Source organism: Cinclus cinclus, chromosome 2 (assembly GCF_963662255.1).
Source record: "Cinclus cinclus chromosome 2, bCinCin1.1, whole genome shotgun sequence".
Classification (NCBI taxonomy): Eukaryota; Metazoa; Chordata; class Aves; order Passeriformes; family Cinclidae; genus Cinclus; species Cinclus cinclus.
Window position 1 is genome coordinate 88253769 of NC_085047.1, and position 25769 is coordinate 88279537.

General features: G+C 42.8%; 1 protein-coding gene across 28 annotated transcripts in view; it reads left to right on the plus strand.

Moving 5' to 3' along the window:
- The window catches only part of MAP4K4 (mitogen-activated protein kinase kinase kinase kinase 4), a 163872-nt gene that overhangs the window by 83037 nt on the left and 55066 nt on the right, over positions 1–25769 (plus strand). For all 28 annotated transcript variants that reach the window (XM_062487889.1, XM_062487893.1, XM_062487888.1 and 25 more), the window contains exons 4-5: positions 23129–23254; positions 24013–24123. In XM_062487889.1, the coding sequence (XP_062343873.1) occupies positions 23129–23254; positions 24013–24123 (237 nt within the window). The remainder of the gene's footprint in view (positions 1–23128; positions 23255–24012; positions 24124–25769) is intronic.

A 25769-nucleotide genomic window follows, 5' to 3' on the forward strand; every position in this document is an offset into this window, starting at 1 on the left:
AGTCTGTATCTTGGCCTACAAGGGGGTATAAGCTGCAGTTGTGTGGATAATTTGTCCATTTTCCATAGGACATCTCAAAGCAGTCTGCAGAAAAACTGCAGATAAATAAAAATGTGGATTCCCACGTAAATTGGCAGACAAAGTGAGGGAAAAATAAACTAATAAACCAAACCAAAAGTTTGCCCTATTATTTATGTTCGTGTTTTCCCCATGAGAATTCAAAGACAATCCATGGATTTTGATCTGTTTGAAGGGGAAATAAATTTAAAAGTTGATGGCTCACTCTGGAAGATTTTGAAATACAGATCCTTGTGGCCCTGTGCAACAGAACTGGGTCAAGCCAGCCTGGAGAAGCTGAATAGAGGCTATTCTTTTAGTGTAGAGATATGAATGCAGTGCTTTACCTGGCTTTATCTGGCTTAGTGCAGCTGCCTGATAAAGTACTTATATACCAGTCCATGTCTGTACTTACAGTGAAGTTAGCCAAAGCAAACCTAAAGTCACTAGAATCAGTAAAAGCCTTTGCCCTTGCAGTGTTTCATAGGAGTCACTTCTTAATGTGGATTGGGTAAAATGGATCTCAGGGACCTAAAAATCCAGATTGTTCCATGGACAGTACCGGCACTCTGCTTTCTTGTCCCTGAAATTAGATTGCAAAATGTTGTACAGACTAGTAGGAAGCAGTCTTTGCTTAAACAGTTACCTGGCAAAATAAAGAATCGTTCTCTGGCAGAGAAATAAATAGGAAAGCTATTTACAGTCTTGACAGCCCTGCTGTCCAGTTCTCCTGAAGCTGATTAACCTCTGATCTCTTCTAGGGATTAGGTTAAAAAAAACCCAACAAAACCACCACCACCACCAAAAATAAAACAAACAAAAAAACACCAAAAAAACCCCAAAACAACCAAAAAAGCAAAAGCAACCAACCAAAAAAAAAAAAAAAAAAAAGCTGGGAACTACATATTACAATTAGAGGGAAACAGAGCCCCTTGAGCTGTAACATCTGGTTTTGGAGGAGGTTAAAAAGAGCTACAGTAGTCTTGCAGCCAGTAGGGCAGCCTTTTTTGAACTGCAGAGTATTTGTATAATTGACTATTTCCTTCTTTAATTGAGATCCCTCACCTACCTCTGTGCTGCATGCCCTCACCCAGCAGCTTGGCACAGTTCTTCCTGCTGCTTTACCATGGACATGATGCCAGGAGGTTCAGCCCTGGGTGCTGGCTGATGTCTGTGTGGGACTGGGCTGTGCTGCTTGTTTTTTGTGCAAGACTCCTGTTAGGGTCAGGCAGAGGTGGTTCTGTCCATCTTCAGGACAAGGGCAGTGCATAGAGCCTTGCAGGGGTGCCAGACATGTCACAACACTCCTGCCCTTGGATGGCCAGGAAATTTCTTCATAGTTTTAACAGAGTAGAATGACATTTAACTCTAAAGTGCCTTTTGCTCTACAAAGAGCAGCAACTTTATCTCCCAGCAAGGCAAATACGTCTAGCACCTGGTTTAAGTCAGAGCTGCAATTTCTGGACACAGTCCAAGAAATTTCCTGGAGCAGTGCTGGCACCAGTTTGGTTAAAGGGCAAACTTCCACTCTCTTCATCTGATTACTCAGGTGTTTAGCAAGATTGTCAGGGTGAAGAAGCTTATTTGGAAAGGGCAGGATGTCTGGTTTGATGCAGTTGCAAGGAATCTCAATAGGGAGCTTCACAGGTGCTTTGAGATCAGGGCAAAAAGCTGTGGCTGTTACCAAGCAGCTTGGGAAATTATACTGCTAGAGAGAGCTGATTTGAGCACTAAGACTCTGCATTACTGTGTCCCTGTGAAGAGCAACTTTGCACTGATAATGTGTGTTTGAGGGAAAAATTGGTGAAGAAGAAAGAAGGCTGAAAGAAGATGTTTTCTTTTTGCCATGAGTATTCTCAAGGGCACCATTGCAGCGGCTGTCAACAGCAATAGAGTTTTAGCTGTAAAGGCTTCATGGTGCTCATTTAGTAGGATTCCTGTTGCATGGTGTTTGCAGTTGAGGCTGGGCAATGGCTTCATACTCAAAGTTGATTGTGGAACACAGTGTGAATGAAGTGTAAAGAAAGCAGTGTTGTCTTTGCCTTCTCCTCATCTGTATGCTTATGTCTGATGAGCAAGGCTCTTGTCCTGCCTAGCAGAAAATGTTTTACCAGTGCTCTGTAAATGGAAATGTAATTTAGATGACACAACCTGAAGTTACGGCCACACATAAGGGGAACTTTGCTGTAGTTTGGAGCACAAAATAATCTCCTTTGTTTTGGGGATATGGCTTTAAAATTTTGCCTACCTGGCTTTAAGAGAACCAGATAACAGTCTGCTATAGCACAGCAGACAATGCTCAGGATATACTCCTCAGCTGTGGCACTGAGATCTGTTATTGCTCATCAGTATGTAAGAGCATGTGTTTAATATTGGAGCATAATGGAAATGGCTGCAGCTGACTTGTATAGGCAGGAGGGCACACTTGCATATTAAGATTTCTCTGCAAGTCTTGAGCTCCTTGGACAAGTCTGGACTTGTTAAGAAATTTCTTTCCTTTGGTCTGGTGGTGCAGCTGCAATGACACACTGGGAAAGAAAAAGTAATCTAGGTGAATTCATTAACATCTGCTCCCATCCTTGGGCACTGTCACCAGTCCAGGTGGGCAATACTCATGCATTTAGGCTCTAATACTGTGCCTATTTTTCTTCAGTCATTAGGCTTGATACCTGGAATCATTTGAGGCCCATTGAGGTCACTAATGACACGTGATTTCATATGTATACCAATGACTGCTGTGTCCTCTGTGAAGGGCTGTGTCCTAGACCCTAATACTAACAGTGATGAAGGCTCAGTGTGGGTAGCATGCAGATGCTTTCACAGTTGAGATGTTTTACCTACCGGTCATACTTGTTCTAACATGAATTTGAGCAATAATAGCCTGTGCAAATTCTAGTGATGGAGCATTTCTTCTGAGCTGAGAGGAGTGTTCGTTTGTGCAGGTGGCCTCAGTGCAGGTGATTTGCTGCTGCCTTCCCCAGTGCTGAACTCTGATTGTCTCAGCTGTCTAAGGAGGTTCGAGTTCTGATGGGAAACAAATGTTTTGTGTGCAGATAATTGCAAAAAGTATGGGGCTGCATTTTATATAATTTCTATCAGACACAGAGCACAGCTCAGTTTACCCCCAGTGAGTCAGACACTGTCTACTCAGGGATAACAAGGCAACCTTGTCAATACAGTGTTAGAGCATGTGTGCTCTTGCCAGTTTGGGCAGAGTGAAACCAATAACGATTGTGAGAGAGCATTGTGCCTTCATTTTAGCAGGTTTCTAGGCTGAGCTTGGGTCTGCTGAGTATTCTTCCTGTCTGCATAACAATCAAAAGATCCCAGGTCCAATATAAGCTGCTATCTTTTAGGGATGCACTTTAAAATCTGGCTTGGGCATTAGGACCAAAGTCAGGGGAATTAACTCTCTGTTTATGTTAAAGGAGATATATCTGTTTGAAATGTAATCTCTCTTGACTGTGTTTAATTGTATTTTCATAAACTGCACCTGCATGTGGGCCCCTCCTGTTTTTGCTGCAGCATTCCATATTTTTATCTTGACTTCCTAAGGAAATGAGGCTTCTTGGTGATACTGAGTGTGTCCTGCCTTCTTTTGCACCAAATACCATTTGGATCTGCTGGTCAACTTCAGCCAGATTTAATGAGGAGGAGAAATTCTGGAGATAAAAGGTCCTTACAAGTTATGTGCAAACTGGCAGGCTGCAGGGGTTGAAATTTCTAGCCTCTGCTTTGAAAATGGTAGGCAGACCTTAGCCACCTTCCATTTTCAGTCAGCTGGCCACTGTTACGCAGTAAATCATGAGGAGAAAGTAGATCACTTTGTTTTTATTTAAGGAAAAAGTTCTGTGCAGTGTAGCACATGCAGCTACTTTCACGTATTTTAAAATCTCCTCTGGTTCTTTCTTTAGTTTATGGATCCACAAATCTAGTACTGTACATTTGAGATTATCCTGTGTGATCTCTCTCCCTTCCTTTCTTAACATGCCTATGTATATATAAAGATAAAATAAGATTTCTATATAAGATATAAAATAAGATATGTATATAAAAAAGATAAAATAGCAATCTTATTCTCCAGCATTGAATGAGACAAAAATGTCTTTTTTTAAGTCCCTTGACAGTACTTCTTTTGCAAGGCACAGTTTGAATGATTGTACACAAAACTGTTGGCAAAAATAATCTTAAAGCCCAGCTCCTGAGTCTAGAGATTATGGTAGCAAGTGCTAATGCTTGAGGACCTGGGAATTCATTGTACTCTAAGCTGGTTTGTAACCATGATAAATGCTGCCCTTGTGCCTAAAGCATTCTGCTTCCCCTGTGCCCAGTCTCTTCAGTATGCAATGGAAAGCACACAGCTGAGCTAGTGTTAAAAGAGCCTTGAAGATGCTGTGCAAACTAGTTCAGTTGATCAGTGTAGAAGATTCTCTTTGTCTCCAGAGCCTGTGTCTCAAATCCTTTCCAACAAGACTCCTGTGTACATACCTCTAGACAGAAAGTAGTCTCTCTGTCAGAAAACAATAAAGTGCAGAGAACACTTTAGATTGAAGTGCAAAGGTGTTGTCATTAAATGCCGAAGATTGGTGCTTCCTAGTAAGCACACGGTTTAGTGTTGCTCTCTCTCATTAAGACCCTGCTTCGAGTGTGATGAGAGCAATGGGAGTCTGGCCACAGAGGACATTATTTTTGTTGTGATGTTTACCTGTTGATTTTTTTAATGTCAGGCTTTATTTCTTGAACACTTTATCAGTGTTCTGTTCTGACAGATGCATCTGTGAGAAGTGAACAAGCTAACAGCAGAAGTGCTACTGTTCCTGTGTGGACAGCAAGCACATGGATGTTGTGTTTTGCCTTACATACACCAGGTAAAATGGTAGTTTCTTTACCTAGCACATCGCTGGTGCAAAAGATGGAGGTGGGAGTTCCAACAGCCTTCTCCGTTTTGCACCTTGTTCTAAGGTGATGGGTACGTACCTTCACAGGTGTCCCTCTCTCTGCTTAGTAGAGGGGTCAGTTCCAGAAGTGAGCACAGCTTTTGTGTGTTGGTTGGTGTGTAAGGTGTTTCTGCAGTGTTTCTCTTCAGCAGGAATATTTTCCACTGTTAACACCTTCTTCCTGAACTGAGTTTCAGTGTTTTATTCTAGATGTGGTAAGAACTAAGTGGAAATCCTAGTGTAAATGCAGCAGGCCGCAGACCTTTGGATAACTATTACTGTCCTGGCTAAGCACCATGGCTCTGCTTGCAAGAGTAAGAAAGGAGAACATCCATGATCCCTGAAAATAATTTTCTCATGTGGAATATTTTACTGAATGGAAATGTAATTGGGCAGAGTGACCAGAGGCAGCATGGAGAGAGAACAATCCTGGTAGCTGCTTGGCTCCCCCTGTGCTAACCTGTCCTGGCAGGGCTGTAGGCAAACAGGCAGCCCTGAGTCACTGCTGTAGAAACACTCATGCAAAGGCAGAATTATTACAGAGGGTTTTATTTGTCTCTTGCATATTTTACCGCAGCTCCCTTTTCACTAGATTTTATTGTAGTTGCCTCTCCTCGAGCCTGTAGGACAAAGTAATTTTTTATAAATGTGTTTGCTGGATCTTCATTCTGAATTTTTCTTCCTGCTTCTCTTACTACACTCCTTTGCAGATATTTTTAAAATATGAAGCCTTGCATTGATTATAAAATGACAGAGTCACATGGATTTATAGATCAGAGGGGTCTGCATAGTCAAACAAGTCTACACTCAAATTTGAGTCCCTGAGGGTGTCTGCTCCTGTGTCAGAATTGCTGCTGCTCCCCAGTTCTGATTGAAAAGTTTGGGAAATGTACCTAGCCTAGTCTTGATTTGCAATACAAATTTTAAGAGTTTGCACTGATCATGTAAAAGTGGATGGATCAGCATGTAAATGCAAACTCCTCTGTGCCTACAAATGTAAACAAACTGTGTGTAAATTCGGGAAAGGATTTCTCTCACTGGCAGGAAAAAAAGGTGGAATAGTTACATTTTCTATTTGTAAATGTTCAGATGGCATCCTGGTGTGTTAACAGTGTTTCCTCCTGACATAGTTGTCTGTGATCTCCCCATTTCTAGTTACTTCTCCCTAGAGATAAGGTTTTAGAATACGAGAAAGATAAATGGGTGTCTGGATGCTGTTGCAGGGACAGCCTTCCCCTTCCCCGTTCCCCTTACACCAGCATCTATCCAGGTCCCATCCTGTGCTCCACTGTACAGGAAATATATGTATTTTTTTAAAGTAATATATAATTTATTTATTTATTTATTTATTTAATGTATATGAAATATATGAAATGTACGTATTAAAAAAACCCCACAGATTAGCTTTCTACTGTTTTTGCCCTTGCTAAAGCTGGCCAAAGGGTAGGTGAGAGGGGCCAGGCAGGACAGAGAGTAGAAGTGGCAGCTTCTGGGAGCTGACCTGCAAGCAGCATCTCCACAGGGTTACATGAGGAGGCTGCATGAGGAACCCAAGGCCATCCTTTTGCAGTACAAATCCCAGAGGAAAGCCGGCTGCGACGCCTTTCCAACATCTTGGCTGCATCTTTCTCAGCCACCTGCAGTGACTGCTGAGGGACTGTTTGTAGTGTTCCAACCTGCAGATTTAGGATAAAGAATGGGGTGTAAAGGTCTTCTGCAGGCATTCCCCTACCCTCTAATTCTTTCCGCTGTGCAACAGGCTATTTTTAGTCTGCTTTGCTTGCTTTAAGACTTACTTCACATTCTGCTTTGGATGATTTCCATAACATTCATTGTGATTCTGTATTCCAGTGTTCAGGGTAAAAGCAAAGCAAAGTATTGCTGTGTGGCAACCTCAATTCCAGTGGTGGAGCCAGAATACCTGTGTTGATGATGTGGGATGTGCGATGCCAGCTGCCTCTGACCTGGTGACCTGTGGGACATGAACTCCGTTGTGGATCATGCCCCATGTTTGCAGGCAGAGAGCCTCGTTAACCCTGAGTTTAACTGTGCTTTGGTTAGTGAATGGCAAAAGAAAACAACCCCTTAGTGGACTAATCCAGGTAGCCAAAGTAGATCTACCTCTGAAAGACATCTGTTTGCTTTAAGTGAAGTCCAGAGTCAAAAGCCCAGCCTGCCCTTGCTGTGTGTGCTTGGATGGTACCATTGCTAATTTGCTGAATGTCACTCATTCTTCCTTCACACAGTAGTTAAATATGATTTAAATTGACCGTTTCTTTGTCAATGAAGTGCTCTTCAGCTGCATAAGATGTTGGAGCAGAACTTTCTGTGAGAAACTGTGCTCATCTTAACATTGTTGCATATGATGCATCTAATAATTTGCCACTCTGATATATAAAAAATATCACAGAATCATCAAGGTTAGGAGAGACCTACAAGATCATCCAGTCCAACTGCTCACCTGGCACTATCACTGTAACCCCTAAACCACTAACCCACATCACCCAGCACCAGATCCACACACCTGTTGACTCCACCGTGATGACTCCACCACCTCACTGGGCAAACAATTCCAATTGCAACATCACAAACAATGAATTAAAAAAAAAACCAAAAAAAAACCTAATGTGAATCTCCCCTGGGTCAGCTTAAGGCCATTTCTTCTGGTCCTCTCACTGAAGGCACAGCAGAAGAGATCAGCCCACATCTCACCAAAACCTCCTTTCAGACAGTTGTAGAGCAATGAGGTCCCCCCTGAGCCTCCATATCCTACTCTCTCAGCTGCATCTCATAGGACGTGTTTTCTAGACCCTTCACAAGCCTTGTTACCATTCTCTGGGCACACTTCAGCACCTCAATATCCTTTTAATATATTTTATATAGCTAGTTCTTTAATAAATGAATTTCATACAGCTGCTTGATAAAGCAGAGGAATGCAATTCCTTGGGTTTGGGCAGCGTGTTGCAGTTTCATAGGAAAGGCCTGTACACTTAACATCCCTGAGGCAGTGCTGGATCCAGAGGGTGATGAAGACTGGCAGTTAATAGGAAATTTTCTTAGCTAAAAAGGAAGATGTTTCTTCTACTGGTTTTCTCTGCAGCTTGATGATGTATAGGATGAATACACTTGTGGGAGCTCATATGTTTGGGAGCTGTATATTAACTGGAAAACAGAGGTTGAGCTATTGCTACAGGTCAATATAGATCAAAAAGTTGGAGTTCAGTGTTTGAGATTGGGGGAGAAAAGACATTTAGTATCAAGCCTATATCCTTATGAATTTTCCACTTTTTTTGGTGAGTCTTGATTAAGAACCACTCTGAACAGATTGGTTCCTGTTAGGATTAGAGGGCTAATCCATGACTGTTTATAAAAATACCCATATTCATCAGCCTTTGGAGGACAAATGGCTACTTAGAGCATGGGTAAACAGTCACAGTCATGGATAAACACTCTGCTTAGCATGGTTCCATGAGCTGTTCTGTGCTCCTTGAAACGTGGCCATCCTCACCTGGTGTGGCAGATGAGCAGTGATATCTCATGCAAGTGGTTTTCTGCATTTTTCCTCCAGATTGCACTCAAAGCAAATGAATGTGTGACTGCTCTGCTTTTGGCCACCACTAGAGGGCTTCAGAGGGAGAAACCTGCTTGCCTCCCACATGATGTCAGGAGCCAAAAGTTTCTTCTGAAATCTGATACACAGAGTTGTTACAGAGACATTCAAGTTAACGCTAGTGGGAGTTTATTGGTGTTCAGCAGTTTTTTTGCATCTTTCACTCAGGGAAATTCTTTAATATCTCTTTTTTTTTTTTCTTTTTAATCTTCTCTTTTAATGATCTCTACAAGATGAATGGTAAAACAGGTGTGAGGTGAGTAGGGCTGGTGGGCAGCTGACACCACTTAAAGGGTTTTGCAGAGCCCTGCACTTCCCCAAAGGAAAGCGACTGCAGCATGCAGGTTCTTGGAGTGATGGGTATGTGCCCACTCTCCAGACCAGCACTGTGGAGAGGTGGCCAAAACTGGGTCGTGGCTTTTGCATGGATGTGCACTCTATGGTTCCTCAGGAAGAGTGTCTACTCACGAACCAGAGGCGTGAGGGAATAAGGGATGTATTGTATGAAAGACAACCTTTAGCTGGATGTCTTGCTTGGAAGAGGCTTGCCAGCAAGTTGGAGAGCTGCCCCTCAGCCAAGCCCCCTTTCAGTCAGGAAGTTTTATAGGTCATGAAAACCAGCAATGCCCTTTTTTCTCCATCGTGCCCTGCCTTTATATGCAGCAGCACACATGCACTGCCCTCATCCTTCGTGCATTGGATCAGTGGCTCAGCTTAGCCCAGGAAGACTTGTGAGTGCCTCCAACTTCTCTGTGGTGTGGGAACACTGAAGCACATAATGGCTGCGATTCAAAGACAAATGCTAGCTCTTTGCTACTGATCACTTTGGCAGGAAGCCCCAGATGCTCAGAGACTACAGATGGAGCTGTTCTGGGGAGAGTTCTTTTGTTAAAGAAAAAAAAAAAGGCACCCACAGCCATAGAATGTTCTACTGTTGTTATTATCAGGGGTAGTAGTACTAATATTGCATTTTTCTGTCTTTATAATCACCTCCCTATTCTTCTTTATCTTATTCTGCACCCCCTGAACCTCCCTTTTCAATTCATTCCAGCCGGAGCACAGCTAAAAGCTTTTTGTAGTGGTGCATCATTTTTTAGTAAACCAGCGAAGACAAGCTTAACCAATTTAACCATCAATTTCTATGAGACTTTTCTTTTGAGTGGGCTTTGGGATTTCTACGTGTGCCTTTTGGAGGGACTAGGCTGCAGGAAACTGCAGGAGAGGAGCCTTGAGCCATGACGGGCTTTGTTCAGATACCTTAGTCTGGCAGAAGCTGACCTCTGCAGCACATGATCTTTCATTTAGCTGCCTCTCTCCAGCTATTGGAGAGATCTGATTTGCTGTGTGTGGGATTTCTGCTGTTTCCATGCTGCTTGGTAATGTTTCCAAACCAACCAGGGAATCCATGCCTTGGTGCTGGAGTTGGCAGGGGTGCTGGAGCTGGCAGGGGTGCTGCAGCTGTCCCTTTGTGCATTACTTCATTCTCACACAGCTCTGCTCTGAGCAAATTTGGTGCCTTGAACCTCATCCTCCTGAATTTTGAAGCTCTCCAAACAATCTAGGTTTCGTCTTTTGGATGTAAATGCTTTCCCTGTCTCCCCCACACATTTTGGCTGGGCTAATTGCTCTTAGTTTTGTTTCAAATCAAGTGTGATTAAGGGAAGATTTCTTCAGACTGCCACCTAATCATGTTACCAGACTAGCATAGCAAAGAGTTGTAATATCTGTTGGGGTGGATACCCTGAATACAGAATTACAGGCCCTTTCCTGCTCATGAGTCATCTTCCCCTGAGACTCTGTAGTGATAGCATTACTTTTATTTTAACAGAAAAATCTGTGAGAAGACAACCAGTTATTTATCTGAACAAGGGAGGCCATGTTTCTTGTTTTTTGTTGGCTTTTTTTTTTTTTTTAAAAACTCTGAACTTTTGTATATATCCTTAAGGAAGGCACTGCTTTGGGTGTAATTCCCATGCAGATGCTGGCTGGGCTGGCTGGGGCCATGGCTGGCACAGGAAATGTGGTGACTGCAGCAAGCTGGGGAAACCAAGCCAGGGAGATCAGATTATATTATGTATTGGGGGATTTCAGTAAAACATGTTATGCCTGCATTTATTTTACAGTCAGGTTGTTGAGTTTCACTTTTTAACAGGGGCTCGTTCTACAAGAGTGGGTTGTGCCTGTCTGAACTGCCTGCTTGAGAAAAGAGCCTCCAGAGCAGCTCACAGCAGGCTCATAATACAAACACACAGAGACACACACACACACAGCCTTTCCATGTCACCTTCCTCTCTGAACATATGTGGTGCCCAGTGAGTAGAATAACCAAAGTGAGCCCCTGACCACAAGCCTGAGGAAGAGGTGTTACCCATCACTGCCCGGGGAGGATTCCAGGAACCTGGATGGAGTGGTGGATGTGCTTCCACCTCTTTCTGGACTATTGCAGGGCTTGTTCTTTCTGGGTGAGGTGGCTTGGCCTCTCTGGTTTCTCTTACAGGCTTTGTGGTTGATGTAGGGCCTGCCACAGGAGAGTTTTGGACTGAATAAACTTAATTTTCTTCTCATCAGCATCTGAGTGCTGGTGCCTGACTCCCTTGTTCCTGTTTGGACTGCCTGCTGCGCATGCACACCTGCATTTTTGAGCAGAGGTCTGACCATTCAGTATTTTGGTCCCTGCAGGTCCCCTCTGCTAGTTGTGGTGCAGTTGTGACAGACAAGGCATGGCTGGCAGGTTAGGGTCTGGCAGGAGCCCCTGCTTTTCAGCATGGGAGCAGCAGGGCAAAGGGCCCCTGCTCTCTGCATTTCAGCTCAAGAGTGAGAGACTTGTGCTGGGATCTGAGCTGTTTGTTTTCAAACTGGAGAGTGAGATGCCATAGCAGCTCTGATTTTTGAAGTGAAATACCTTTTAATAAATGCTTGCCTGTTCACAGCCCAGCAGGAAAAACAAACATGTACTGTAGCATTAGGACTGTTTTATATTTTTTCCAGTCCTATTTTCTTGGCTGCTAATCAAGGTCTCTTTGTCAACTTCTCAGCTAAGGGTAAATGCAGCTGGGGTGTAATATTTGCAAGCATTTGTTGCTTTTATTTATCCTGATGTAGGCAGAAAGGATTTTCTTCTCGGACAGGTAAATAATTAGCTGGCCATCCACAGCTTCCTTGCTCATAGAACAGGCGTAAGGGAGAGAGGGGACTGTGACACCCCATTTAATATATGGACAAGATCATCTTGTGACTCTGTTCATTGTTAATTCACTCCTGCAGCACTGCTCAGCTGTGAGGCTTCCAGGCGTGCTTGGCAGCACCAACAACAAAAACATCTGGTCCAAGAATATAGCTCCCTTCTGCTGGCAGCTGCATGAAAATGATTTTGTACATCGTAGCGTAGTGCCAAATGCACTTAACTTGTGCACTAAAGTGCACAGCCTTTATAGAGCTTTGGCAGTGCAGGGCGATTTTAAATGCTGTGCATAAGTCAGCGTTAATCTACCAAGGAAAATCAAAACCTCAGCAACCCAGTTTTATAAAGAACTTGCTTATCACACGTGCCCAGACGTGGCTATACCTTTGTACCTGTCTAACAGCTGTTCCTGTCTGAACACAAAGGAAAAGCCTTTTGGTTGCAGCCCTGGTTGTCATCTGTCCTCCGGGAGGGCTTGGCACAGACATGAAGGGAAATTCGCCCCTCTCAGACATCCCTGAATTCCGCTCGTCAGCAGCTGCATTTGTTACTGATAGAGGTTGTCTGTCTCCCCTCTTGTTTTAGAAAGGACCTGGCAATTGCTGAAGAAGAAATGTTAACTGTGAATCAAATAGTTTGTGTGTCTGCTGGTAAATGGTAATTTGAGTGATTGGACTTGATAATTACAGACATCATCATCTTGTCAGTCAGTTGTAAATCATTTGGTAATGGATTTCCCATTTTTAAAAGAGCTGGGTTTTTTGAGCAGAAGTGTATTTTAGAGGTAAAATATAATATCCATATTCCTTCTTGCTTTGAAAACCCCTAGGGTTATAAACATGGATCTCATTCATACATGAACAAGCAAGTTGGAAAGGTCTGCTTCAGGAAAGCTGCTCTCAGCATACATATTTCCAGTTACTTATTTTCTGTGTATTCCTACCCAGTAGCTGAGCATGGTGTTGTTTTTTCATCCTTAAAGCTGTTGTTACATTGTAGATATGGGGAGAGAAGAAGAGCAGGGAGGAGCAGAAATCCAGGATCTGGTCTGGTTACCTATCAAGGGTCTGGGTTTACCCTTTGCAGAAGGAATCCATTCCTTCCCAAGAAACAGCAGATGCTTTAAGGGCTTGAACAGGTTTCAGTAGGTCTGTGCAGGTCTGATGGTGTCACAGCTACTGACCTGATACTAGTTTTTTGCTCTGTCACTGTTACAAGCAGCAGTTCTCACCAAAACAAAGAGGGAAGGTGGAGATGGTGACAAAGGGAGTAGGAGTGAGCCTCCTCCTTCCAGCTTTTAAAGCAATCTTTGCAGTGTTGGTGTAAGAAACCAAAGGCATTTTCTGGTGTATTTAGAAAATTGAATTTGACAAACCTGTAGGACTTGGTCTGGTCTCCTCTCTTCTCCTCATCCCAGCCACCTGTGGTCTGTGCAGACAGTGTTTTATTCAGCCTGTTTCTCAAACACATTGACAGTGGGCTGGTGTTACAGCTGTTTTTGAGATCCCTTCTGTCCCTCATCAGGTGAGAGGAATGGGACTTTGAACCTCTTGGGTCCTCCCTGTTGGCACCTGGTATTTTGGGTTTGCAGTAACTTCTCTGCATAAGGCTAGGGGGAAGGCTGTGGGTTACTGACAGAGGCTGAGCGGTGACTAATATTGGACCAGAGGAGCTAAAGTGCAAAGTAACCTTTAGGCAAAGATTACCTGAAATTAAAACTTGTAAGGACTTGTGCTCTCACATTGTGTCATTCAGTCGTGTTTGTAAGACACATGTACAGATCGGACGATTTCTTTTATTCCTGGGCAATTTACATATTTTGGCTGCTTCACAAAAGAAACCTTGTGTTGAATAAGTCAGATCATGATCTCACACCAATCCTTGCTTACAAGAAGATTTTTGGAAGCTGTAGCATAGTGCAGAATTTTGAGTTTTCCTTTTGTGGGTGTGAAACAGAGCATAGGTTACTGGCTGCACTAAAAATGGGCATTAAGCATAGGTATTCCTAAGCCAATGTCTGGCCTTGTATGTTTGCAGATGCGACAGCTGTCTGTTAGAAGTAGTTTTGCCTGGCAGGTGTACCTTAGACAAGGGTACACCACTTTTGAAAAGAGGCATTAAATCTATTTCTTCATAGTAGCAGACTCCGTGGAGTGTATGTCACTTTAGAAAAGTGAATCGGTGGGCTGCAAAGAAAACACAGTAATTTCAGGCTTGGGGCTTTTCTTAGTGTTCATTTTCTGACAAAATGCAGGGCTTTGTTCATGTTGCAGACTGTTTTAAATATTTGGAAGGAAAAATTGCTGCACTCACAGCATTTTAATGAGGACAGTTCCCTTAATTAAAGCCTTAGAAGACTTAGGGAATGTGGACAGCTGAGGGATTAGCAATATGTTACAAAATTCTTCCATCTACTACCTGATTTGGGATCAGAAGACCAAGACCATAATAAAATTTGTAGTCTTCCAGCAATTGTTTGCTTGTCTTAACCATTGATGTGACCAAAGCGGCCAAAGCCTGGATTAATTCTGTCTAATTTTAGGCATGCAGTGGTTGTGCTGAAGCCTGGAGTGTAAGTGACGTGAGGAAATGCAATTTAACATGGGGGAAAGGTGCCTGTGAGGGACAGGTCTGTCCCTGTGAGGTGGTATTTGTCCTGTAGAGGGGTAAAGGTCACTGGTGGCACTATGTCTCCTGGAATTATGAAGTAGTTCCTTCATGGTACTTGCTTCAGCTGCTCACTGCTGGCAGTTGTGGGGGTACTTGTTTGTGCTGTTCTGTGTTTTGGGTTTGGTTTTGGTAGTTTTGTTTGTCTGTTTTGTGGGTTTGGTTTGGAATTTTTGTTTTTATTTATTTTTAAAAATTTATTTATTAATGTATGATTGAGTTTGGAGTACCACTGCCAGTCTGCCCCCTCTGCTTTGCAAACCTGTCTGTTTGCATTTGGCCTAAATAATATAATGTACTGAGCAGTGCCAGGCCCTTCAGGAAAGAAATGGTGGCATGTGATAGAGTTGCTGAATTTCTCTTTGTGAACTGCTTCTCCAGCCCCATCTCATTTTGATAAAAGTTCCTATGTGAAACAGCCCTTAGGAAAGCCCAAGTGGGATCGCTTTTCCATCCTCTCAATTGTTCTGTTGTTGTTTGGCTGTGCATGGTTATACATTTTATGTTTGTTATCCCAAACTGTTGGGATATTTTATTTGTCTTGTAGCATTTGGGTTTCCTTCAGAGTATGAAATAAAGAGAGGTTGTAAATAAATGCCTCTTCCCTGTTCATCTACAAGACTTGTTGGTCAGTGTTGGTGTGAGGTTGTATACTGAGTAAATCTGTCCTGTAAGGAAATTAGTGTCTTTGTGTAATTATATGGTTTCACTACATATGTACTAGAAGAATATTAGTGTTATGCCACAACCACTATTTTTAATGTATTTTACTTTCTTGGCTTACATTTCTGCTAATAAAATGTCTGTGTGGCATTTGGTACATAGGAAATCTGCTTTCAGTCATTTCAACCTTTTGTTTCCTCTCTTCTCTCAGATGTTTGCCTTCTGCCTCCCTCTAAGTTTAAAGCTTAGTCTCAAGCCAGAACTTGAGTTTCTTGTTGAATCTCTCCAGCTGCATGAAACCTGCAGGACTTGGGAGCCTTTTACACCTCCCAGGACCAAACTGCAGCCCCAGCAGTGTCTGGACTGCACATGCGGGAAGGGACTCATGTGTTGATCCCTTTGGCAAGGAGATCTGCCTTCCAGCTGGGAGCAGTGGAGGTTCATACTGCCCAGGGCAGAGCAGGGACCAGGCAGTGGGCAAATGCCTTCCTTGTCTCTGTCACCCCCTGAGATGCTGCTTTCCTTGGCATCAAATGCATGCTGAGATTGGAAGTAGAAAAGCTGGGCAACGTTTTGTCATTGTGCATCAGCCTATTTTCTCTCCAGTGTCTACATCTCCTCTAATTATCTGAGCCCGGAGCTTGGCATAAAGGAGATGTTTTTTCTTTGACATGCAAGCTTAATTTTAATATCTGCTAGGGAGGGCTTGTTCTGATCACAAGAAACCTGAGACTGGATGTAGAAATTGTAAAGCAAGAGGCATTTTTAGTGTAAATAACAGTGACAAAAGTAGTGGACTAGTCCTTCCCTCTTTTATGAGTGCTTGGAAGATGTCAGTATAAGGCTAGCTTGTTGTGTAACTTTTAAGTAATTTAGGCTTGATGAGGATGGACAGTTGAATTGTATAGCTGGGACAAACATGCAATCTGAGCAGGAAACTCAAGTAATCATGAGTAAAATCCAGGAATTAGCCTTGGAAATAGTTGGAGGGATTTACCCTTAGGAGGTTTCTCTCTTGGTTGTCTTTGGAAAAGCCTGTGGCATCCCGGGATTTTACTGGGGGACTTCAGCAGTGGTGTGGTTTCCGTGCCTTCAGAGCAGCTCATTCAGTGACCAGTGAAGGCACCGAAGGCACGTCAGGGAAGAAAGAAAATGTTGTTGTCAAAGTGACTGGCAGAGGAGGTGGTTTAGAGGGGGGACAATAGACAAGTATTGTCTTTACGTGGTTTTTGGCTCCTTCCCGCCCGCACGTGATTCCATCTCACGCACAATGCTGCTACACAGGCTCCTTGGGGAGCACCGGGACCCAGCTTAGGAGCTAGTCCTTCCTCATGCCTCTTTGTCCAGCTAATTTAAATGCTGCTTTATGGCTGCAGCCTCAGCGATGGCACTGTCCTGAACAGCTTGGCTCATTTACTTTCTTGCTTCACACAGTGCCTTTAGCATGCAGTAGAGAGGGTGTTGTGCCAAGGGGAGACAAAGCAGCTTCTGTTTTGTGCGTGTTCGGAAGTGTTTCTCACCTGCCTCATGAAATGTTGCCACTGAAGGTAACTGAATGTGGTCATAAGCACAGCACTGTTCTGCCAGCCGGCCCTCACAAAAGTGAGGTTTTTTTGACCCTTGAAAAAGCTTCACAGCCATCTTCCGCAGTTACCGTGCCTGCTGCTTTGCTGCTCCAAGGCAGCATGGCTCTGTGCTGCCAGCGGCAGCAGCTCGCAGGGTGGTGGGCTGCTCACAGTGACAGGATGCCTGGTTTCCAGAAAGCTCCCAAATGGTAAAACCCATGAAGGCCTTTCTCTGCATGGGCTGTGCATGTGGATGTGGGGCAGAGGCTGAGGCTCCCTCCCAGCAGTGGTGAGGGATGCTCACCACCCATGCCACTGCTTGCTGGATGGCTTGTGCTCCGTCAGCATCACCGAGTGTGTGGCATGATGGATCCCTTTCATAAGAGGGTACAGTCTGAAGGCCTTGGAAAAGTCTGTGTTTGGGAAGGACTTGAAGGACAGTGCAGAAAAATCAGGTAGCACCTGCTGATGCCAAGGTGGGAAGTGTATGTGGGTAAGGCATCTGTGAAAAAGAGACCTTGCATGTGAAATGAAACAGGCACAGAGAATGCTGGGAGTGAGAAGGTAAAACAGGAGAGAAACAGATGGGAAGTAAACTTACATGAAGTATTTAGCTTTAGGGTGACAAAGCTCAAAGGCTTGTAAAAGGCTCTCGAGAAGGATGGGATGTAATAAGAAAGTTAAGATTTAGGAGGGATTGTATAAGGAGTTGTTAAATGTTTATTGCACCTCTTGATTAAAGTCTTATATTTAAAACAGTTTAGACTTTCCCTCCCAAGCAGCTTGTTTCTGATATTTTTTCTTACAAACTATTCTATGTTGTATTCCCAATTCCAACACTTAGTTGTGGTGTTGGAGAGGATCACGTTTTTCCACGTTGCACTCTATGCACTGCAAGCTGCTCTGCTTTATACAAACTTCCTACCTTGGCAGTCACTGGCAGGGACTTACCCACTTGGAGTATCATTTCTCTTGTGGTTTGGTTCCTCCTGAAATTACAACCTCCTTCCCAGCTTGGAGGCAGCGCTACAGCTCCCAGTTCAAGTACTGTGCTGTGTGCAATACTGCCCCAACTTTCCTTGCCAAAACATCTCCCTCGTGTGTGAGAACTTTATTAACGAGTGTATATATTATGGATTCCAGCAGCAGAAAAGGTCACCTATTGTGCTAGGCTCTATTCAGACTTTCTCTGTCCTGGACAGATTCTACTCCAAATGGATGCTGGCCACATCTGAAGTGCAAAGAGGAGGGAGGTTGTGACACTCAAGCTGAATGATGGTTTGCAAAAGTTGGTGTTGTGATTCAATTTATCCGGGAAGATTTTTGTTTGTGGTTTTGGTGTCTTTTAGGACTTTTTTTTCTTTAATGTGAGTGGAAGACAGAAATGAAAAGTGAGAGGAAGCAGAAAGGAAAATAAGCGGGGTTTCTTTTGGACTTGTGTTTTTCTTCAATTAGTGTGTCAGGGGTACATGATAAAAGAAAGGGAAAATCATATAATTTTCATGCCTGTGAAGGCAAACTGGTTTCCTCTCCACTGGGGGGTCCTTGGGTTCTGGGGGTCCGTGGGTTAGCAGTGACTTTTCACTCCTAGTGCTGGGATGAGGCTGCTGCCTGCTGTGTTACACAGATCCCAACTCTGCCATGATCTCAAGAGTCCAAAATTCCAGAAGCTACCACTGGAGCTTGTGATGCTTGGGAACTCAGCTTACTCTGAAACCCTAGGCAGAATGTTACCAGCTGCCATTCTCCAGGCAGGGCAGCTCCATGAGTATAGGCAGGTAAAGCTTTGTGAGCAGCACTGGGAAAGCAAAGGAAAGGAGATTTTGAAGGCTTCCCTCACTCCATCCCATTTTGCTGGTGTTTGACTTTCCACTGTTTGGTAGTGATACTAATTCCAAAAAAACCCTTGATTGTAGCTTCAAATGACTGGATGCCATTTGTGCGGGGAGAGCAGAGATTTGTCACTGTATCTTTTCTTAAATCAATCAGAAAGCAGAGTTACTGAAGGGACCAATTTGTATTCTGCTTCACACTTGAGATTTCAAGCAGCATATAAATCATCTGGTAGGATAAGTAAACTGGCTCTCTCCTTTATCACAGAAGCTTGTCTTGCTGGACTGTGTTTTCTCATTCACATTTCCCCTCATCTTATTAGGGTAAATAAAAACTTTGGAAATAGTCCAAAGAGTTTCTCTTCCTTGAGCTGGCAGAACAAATATCCAGCCAAGAACAGCGGTCAGACAGATCTTGCAGGTGGGGGAGTTTGGATGGAAAGTCACCACTTACATGCCCTGAGGAATGTCTTTGCTCTACCTTTAAGAGGTTTGGGGTTTTTTAAATTTTAAAATTCAGCTCCTGAAATAATTTCATTATGCTATAGAGCTTGAGAAACAGTGTTATTCCCCCTTACTTCTCCAGGTGTGTTTCTCAGAAAGAGCTTCTCATAGACATCTTATACCAGTTTTAGTGCTGGAACAGGTCAGGACTGTTGTGCTGGGTCTCCTGAGGCATCTAGACAATGAAGTTTAGGGACAAACTTGAAGTGATTTTTCTTTTCATTTGGTTATGTCCTCCCCGATTCTGACATTTCTAGAGCTTAGTTCTCTTCTTTTCCATACCTCAAAAATGTCCAGCAAAGTGTTTCAGAATTCCTTATCTTCTAAAAATTTGTGTAAACAATCAGCATTTTCATTCAGTAATGATACAGGGGGTGGTATGTTACTTTTGGAAAACACCTGATAGTCTTCCTTACGTGGATCTGCACTCAGCATTTTTTGACTACTAGTTTCTCCTGTGGCAGCCATGGTCAGATACATAAATCTTCAGCTACTTAAATAATTGCAATTTTGTAAATGCTGCAGTAATAAAAACAAGAAGTTTGTTTGTCATCTGCACGCAGAAGAACCGACACTGGTTATTTAGCGTGCAGTGATGAATGGAAGAGCAAGGGATGTTGAGCTTTGTGGTAAAGCAGTAAGCAAGCTGATCAGGTGCTGCTGGGTGGTAGGCTGATAGCTAACACACCTGGGTTTATTTTTAGTATGCTAATTCAAATGGTTAGAAATTATCTGAAGGTACATAGGTGGATTTCTGTGTAGGAGTCATATGCAGGTTTTAATTTTACAGGCAAGATTATTTTGGTAAAAGAGTGTTGCAGTTAGAAACCCCTAGGGATGCTGGCACATCCATTTAGTCTCTGAAGGGAAACACATGAAAAGGGAGAGGAAAGCTGCTCCAAGCTTGATTTAACCATGTGGGTCTTGCAAAAGTATAGCTTACTGCAAAAATTACTGGTAATCAGACGTGCTGTCACAAACAGACAGCAAATGTATAAGTATAAAGCACTTCCACCAGCTTGATCAGAGGGAAGACAAAGAGGGTTTCAATGGGAGTTTGTATTCACAGATAATGGCTTAAAGTGGTAATTGATGCCAGCTGCATAAAATCACTAGGAAGGGCTCACCAGCTGCCTCTCTCCTTCAAGAAAAAAGGATGTACTTTTGTATTACTTCATGAGAATAACAGTCTCTTGCCTCAATCAGTTTTAATTTTCTGCTTTTGTGATACCCTTGCCTCTACAAATGGAGGGACTGTTAGAAGTGGTGGTGCAGTGCATGTGTTATCTGGAGGAGGTAACAGACCTTCCTTCTCTGAGGCTGTCTCACATGTCCAAATCCCAGGATGGCTGCCGAAACACCTTGGTCTCCTCAGGAGATCCCTGCTGCAGCCTACCCTCCCTGAGGCACGTGTGTCCATAAGGAGACCTGTGCGGAAATGGCCTTATCCGGTGAGATTTTTGGGTGGGATTCATCTCAACCTGATGCAAGACATCTGCAAGATTGGTGTCTGCATCTTGGCTAATGACCTCACTCTCCTTTTGTAGTTAGTGGGGAGAAGTAAACACTGGTAGGGTGTACATTGTTTGGCCTCTTTCAGATGTCCACACTGGGATGAAATGACCTGTACCCTGGAAAAAAATAAACACTCCTGAATCTGGAACAGAACAATTTTGGTCTGGCCAACTTGTTGTTTTTAATTTCCTTTTTGTAAAGTCTTCCACCAGCTGCTGTACCACACTGGTGCTTCAGCCTTTTCTGCGCTGATTAATCCTCATAATAGTTCCTGTCGCCACAAAGTCTTCAGGATTCATTGCCAGGGAGTTATCGATCCACACTAAGTAAGTGGAGTCTTCCAAAGCCTGGCAAAAATTACGGAATCCACTTAATATTGCAGACTGGATTTTGTACTGGATTGAACTGTAGGTGAGGTGCTATGTGTGTTGTGGACAAGTGCTCAAAGGTGGCTGACATGTGAATGTAGGACCATTGTTAGTCGTGGTTCAGGGAGATATTTGGGGAGATATTGCTGCAGAGAGATTCTGGTGCAGGCCTTTGAGCAGGTGCTGTGACACAGAAGCAGTCTGCTGGCTCTATGTGTGCCTTTTCTGTTGGTTGTTCTTCAGGATTTTTTATTTTGAAGGGGAGGGGGCTGGGATTTTTAATACTTTATTTTTCAGAAATAGATCCTGTTTAAGTATTGTCATTTTGGCTGCTGTTACAATAAATAAACACAAACAACCTTTAGGACATCCTGCCCATTGTATTGTAAAATCTATTGTGTTCATGTGCTGAGGGTAGGAAGTAATTTTTATCTAAAAAGTCAGTTCAAAATAGCAGATGAATCCAATTATACATATTAACCTACCAGCAATTAAGTTCCAAAGCATCAAGTTTAACAATGCTCCTGTTAATTTTTTTTTTTGCCTAAATGCATAGTTCAGAGGTTTAGTGTAATATAAGCATATATTCCTCCTCTCTCTCTTTTTTTTTTTATTTTTGCATATAGTCTGAATAAATAAATAAAGAGCAAGGACAAGAGAGGCAGCTGAGGAAGCACCAAGTTAGCTTTTTTGGCTCAGAAAGCTTTTCTGACACCACTTTCTCCCAGGGCTGCTGTTCACTGGGAACTTAGATTTACAAAGTTTACTATTTTGTTCAGTGCTCCAGAAATACACAGTATTTTAGTTCAAAGATGCATTCTGAGAAGATTTAAGAATAGTTTATCCCTGGTGCTTTTTGGGAATTCTGTCATAATAATTTACGAGTAAGCATTGCATCCCACTGTTAGAGTATTTGAAATAGTTGTTAGCTTTGTAGCAGAGAGTGGCATCTTTTGTTCAAGCCTGGTGTACCTGTGTGTATAAACAGTTAACATGTAGCTAGTATTAACATCTGTGTATGTCATGAATAGGATATTTGATTGCTAGCGTGGTACAAATTGCAAGGAAGTTAAAGGCTTAAAATTTTATCATATAATCGGCTTTGACATCACAAGGTAATCAGAATATGTGCTGCCATTCCCATCAGCCAGCAACCGTAGGGAGGAGAAGTTTCGGGTTCTTCCTGGAATCAGTTTAAGGTAGATGCTTTTCTGCTTGGGTATCTATGGATATAAAATTGTGGAGGAGACGGGATATCCATCTGCCGTTTAATTTGTTGCCTTGATAGGTGCTTGAAGAAGACTCCTGCTGTCTAGGTATGGGAAGTGAGAGTTAGGGGTGGGTTGGTGTCTGCTCCTTCTTCTGTATCTGCTGGCTGCCTGCTCAGGCAGCACCTCAAAGTGTGCGTGGATCCTTCCATGCAACATGTTCTACTATCGCTTCAAAAGCAAGTTGTGGGTGTTTCAAGGAGTGGTTTCATTATGTTACCCATTTCAGCTCTTGGCAGGGTTGACCTCCCTTCACCTGAGCTGCTCTTTGCTTGGCACCTTGCTGAAGAGGGGGGAGCCAGGGGAAATCCTTCCTCTGCCTTTGTGTCTCAGCATCCTGTTTACTGCCTGGGCTCCTTGCCTGTTCTTCCTGATGCACTTGCTCTTCCTCCACAGAGGCAGATGGAGGAGGAGAAGGAAGCTTGTGCACGAGGCAAATGCCTTTTTCTTGCAATAAGGGGAATTCCTGATCTCCACCTCTGTTTTCCTGTGCTAGTCCCATGCTGGCACCAAGATGGGAACCTGCTTGGGCAGCGAATTTCACAAAGCCACTGTCTGGCATTTAAATAGAACTGATTGAAATTTCCAAAATTAAAGGAGAAAAAATGAGGAAGGTGGAAATAATACTCCTTTGTCATAAATTCTCAGCCTTCCAGCTATGGATTTGCTAAAGGTATTACAAGCATAGGGCTTTTGAAACAGATTGTCATGTTCCATCACTAGGTCAAATCCATTGCGTCTTTTATTTGCTTCTTTGCGCCACTAAAAACTTGAGCAAGATTTGTTTTAGACCATCTCAGTAGAAAGGATTTTGATGGCATGAATATCAGAGGGGTTTACTGAACATAATGTTGGTATAAATTGAAGTTTAGAAAAAATCTACTTGTGTGAAGATGAAGAATAAATCAATAATGCATGATGTATTAAACATATTTGGGTTTGTTTTATTTTTTTTCCGAAGGATGAAGAAGAAGAAATCAAACTGGAGATTAATATGCTTAAGAAATATTCTCATCATAGAAATATTGCAACTTACTATGGTGCTTTCATTAAGAAAAGTCCTCCAGGACATGATGACCAACTGTGGGTAAGCAGATGTTTTTCAGACATGTTCCTAAGTCTTTTCCTATTGGCTATAGATGGATGATGAGAGAAATACCACTTTGTGGGAAGACAAACTAAAGGAGTTTGATGCTTGCCTGAACTGCTAGATAAGTGAATAACAGAGGCTAATCACATATCCTTAAGGGGATGTCTGAACCAAGATTTGCTATAAGCAGTGGATTTGTTCTTTGAGTAACTTTTTTCCCCCCTGTTTCCCAGAGGGATAGTAACATGTTTCATAGGAACAAGACAGCTGAGCTGAGCAGTAAGAATATGTGACTGTAAAAAGAAAACTGCACTTGAGATTGTATATTTTTTATCCCACCTCATCTACACCCTCTAGAGGACTGAAGTTTGGGGTTGAAATGGCAGGATGACTGTTATTCCATAAATAAATGGAAGTTAAAGGATAAGAAGTGTTGCAGTGATGTGATCAGTTTGATTCCTTCAGCATTGGATGTGCTCTTCTGCTAATGCATTCTGCATAGCTGAGCAAATCCAGATTCCCAGCATTAAATTACAGTGATTAAATCAGTCCTTGAAAATGTGGTAACTAATGTGAGACATATTCCATATATGTCTGACACACATTGAAGACATTTGGTTGAATCCATTTTCCAGGCAGAGATGTAAAATACATTCTCTGCTTCATAAGAGCTTCCCAAATCAATGCTGTAACCCGATTATTTTGCTTTGCTAAACAGCTGAGACCTGTGCTTAATGTTGGTATTTGTTTTGCAGCTTGTTATGGAGTTTTGTGGAGCTGGCTCTATCACAGACCTTGTGAAGAACACAAAAGGGAATACCCTGAAAGAAGACTGGATAGCATATATCTCCAGAGAGATTCTCCGGGTAAGGAAAATAGTCTGCCCCACACAGAAACAGTCTTACAAAAATGTAGCCTAGCTTGAGGTTCTGCAAGAAGCTGTTTCTGATCAATCCCATTAGCCATGTCATCACTTGAAGAGTACATAGGAGCAGATAGATGTCTGCTCCACATCATTTAACTTGGTGTGAGTGGTACTGCATTGTAGCAGAAGCCTTGCAGAAAATTGCAGTTTCTACTCATGAGAAGCCAATAGAGGAGCCAGTGACCTTACCTACTGCAGAAGCTGTGAAACAGTGTCCATAAGTCCTGAGGCTGAAGTAGCGTTGTAGCACAGTAGCGTACAGAATATGCTTTTCTAAATATGCTTGCAGCTGCCTTTCTCTCCTCCTAATCAAGTCTGTGGAGGAAGAGCTGTTGGCTCAGGCCAGCAGACAGGACTCCTGTGCTGTGCTGTGCTCTCATCTTGTGTTATCCCTGCAGTCTGTCTAGACCAGGCAGCTCTGTCATGTATGGCTATGCCCTGTGCACTGTTTTTCAGGAAGAGGGCTGCAGCTTACCAGTTGTTCTAAAATTGAAACTTTAACTAATTACTCTTAATATTTAATTTCCAGTTGGTACAGTTTAAGTGCTTTTTCAATTGGCATTTGTTTCGCTTCGTTGAGTAAATCTGGGATGGTTTTGCTTGTGCTTCTTTGTAAAACAAATTGCCTCCTACCCATACCACTACACAGTATGTTTGTTCAATTGCTTAATCATAAATGAAGTTCTGAAGGGCTTTATGTTAAAGGAAATGAGCACTGGCTCTTGCATAAATCAATGCTGCTGTTGTCTTTGTTACACATTTGCTGTGCATTGGCAATTTTTAAGATGAGGATGGAGGGAGACACGTAGTTCTGGTCTCTTGCTCTAATTTCAAATGCGAGAGGAGAGCCCAGCTGCTGATGTTTGGCATGTTTTAAGTTGTTTACAAGGAAGAAGTTATATTTCAAAACAAATTGTTAGTATGCTTTAATATGAGAAAAACTAACTTCTGCAGGAATATCTTATCCTTGGTTTGAGAGACATGGGCTTGGAGGTGTTCAGTGTTATGTTGCATTCATCCTAGATCCTCCTTAGATAAAGCAGTCAAACAGTTGCTGAGAAGAGGAAAAAATTATTTACCTCAGAAAAGAGTCGGGGAAAACTATTTTCTCATTCCAGTGAGAGATTTGCAAAAAGAGCATTAATTACTGACTATAAGGAACTGAAATATCTGGAAAAAAGGAGTGCTAAACACACAATGCAATGTTTCAAACCCTGATTCAACACAGAGTTTGTCAGAGGTGGAGGAGAGAAGTCATGTAACACAAAGTTAAAAGGAGCTAAAGTGCCAAAGATTGGTGTAGGTGGAGACACAGGTGAAGGTCGACCCACTGGATCCATGTGTGGTTGGAAAGGTCTGGGGACTGCAGGAAAGTGGAGACGAGCCCCCCTGTCTCCTCCTAGCCCTTTGCAGCCCCAAATGTATTTTTTCAGGAAGGTTAAATGGTACTCTGGAGAGAACAGACGATTATCTCTCTGGCTGAGTTGGAGTAGCAGAAGGCTTTAAGAAATATCCTGTGTGAAGCTGTGGAAAAACCTTCATTCCTGTGAAAAATAAGACCACACTTAGCATTAGCAGTCAGAGAAG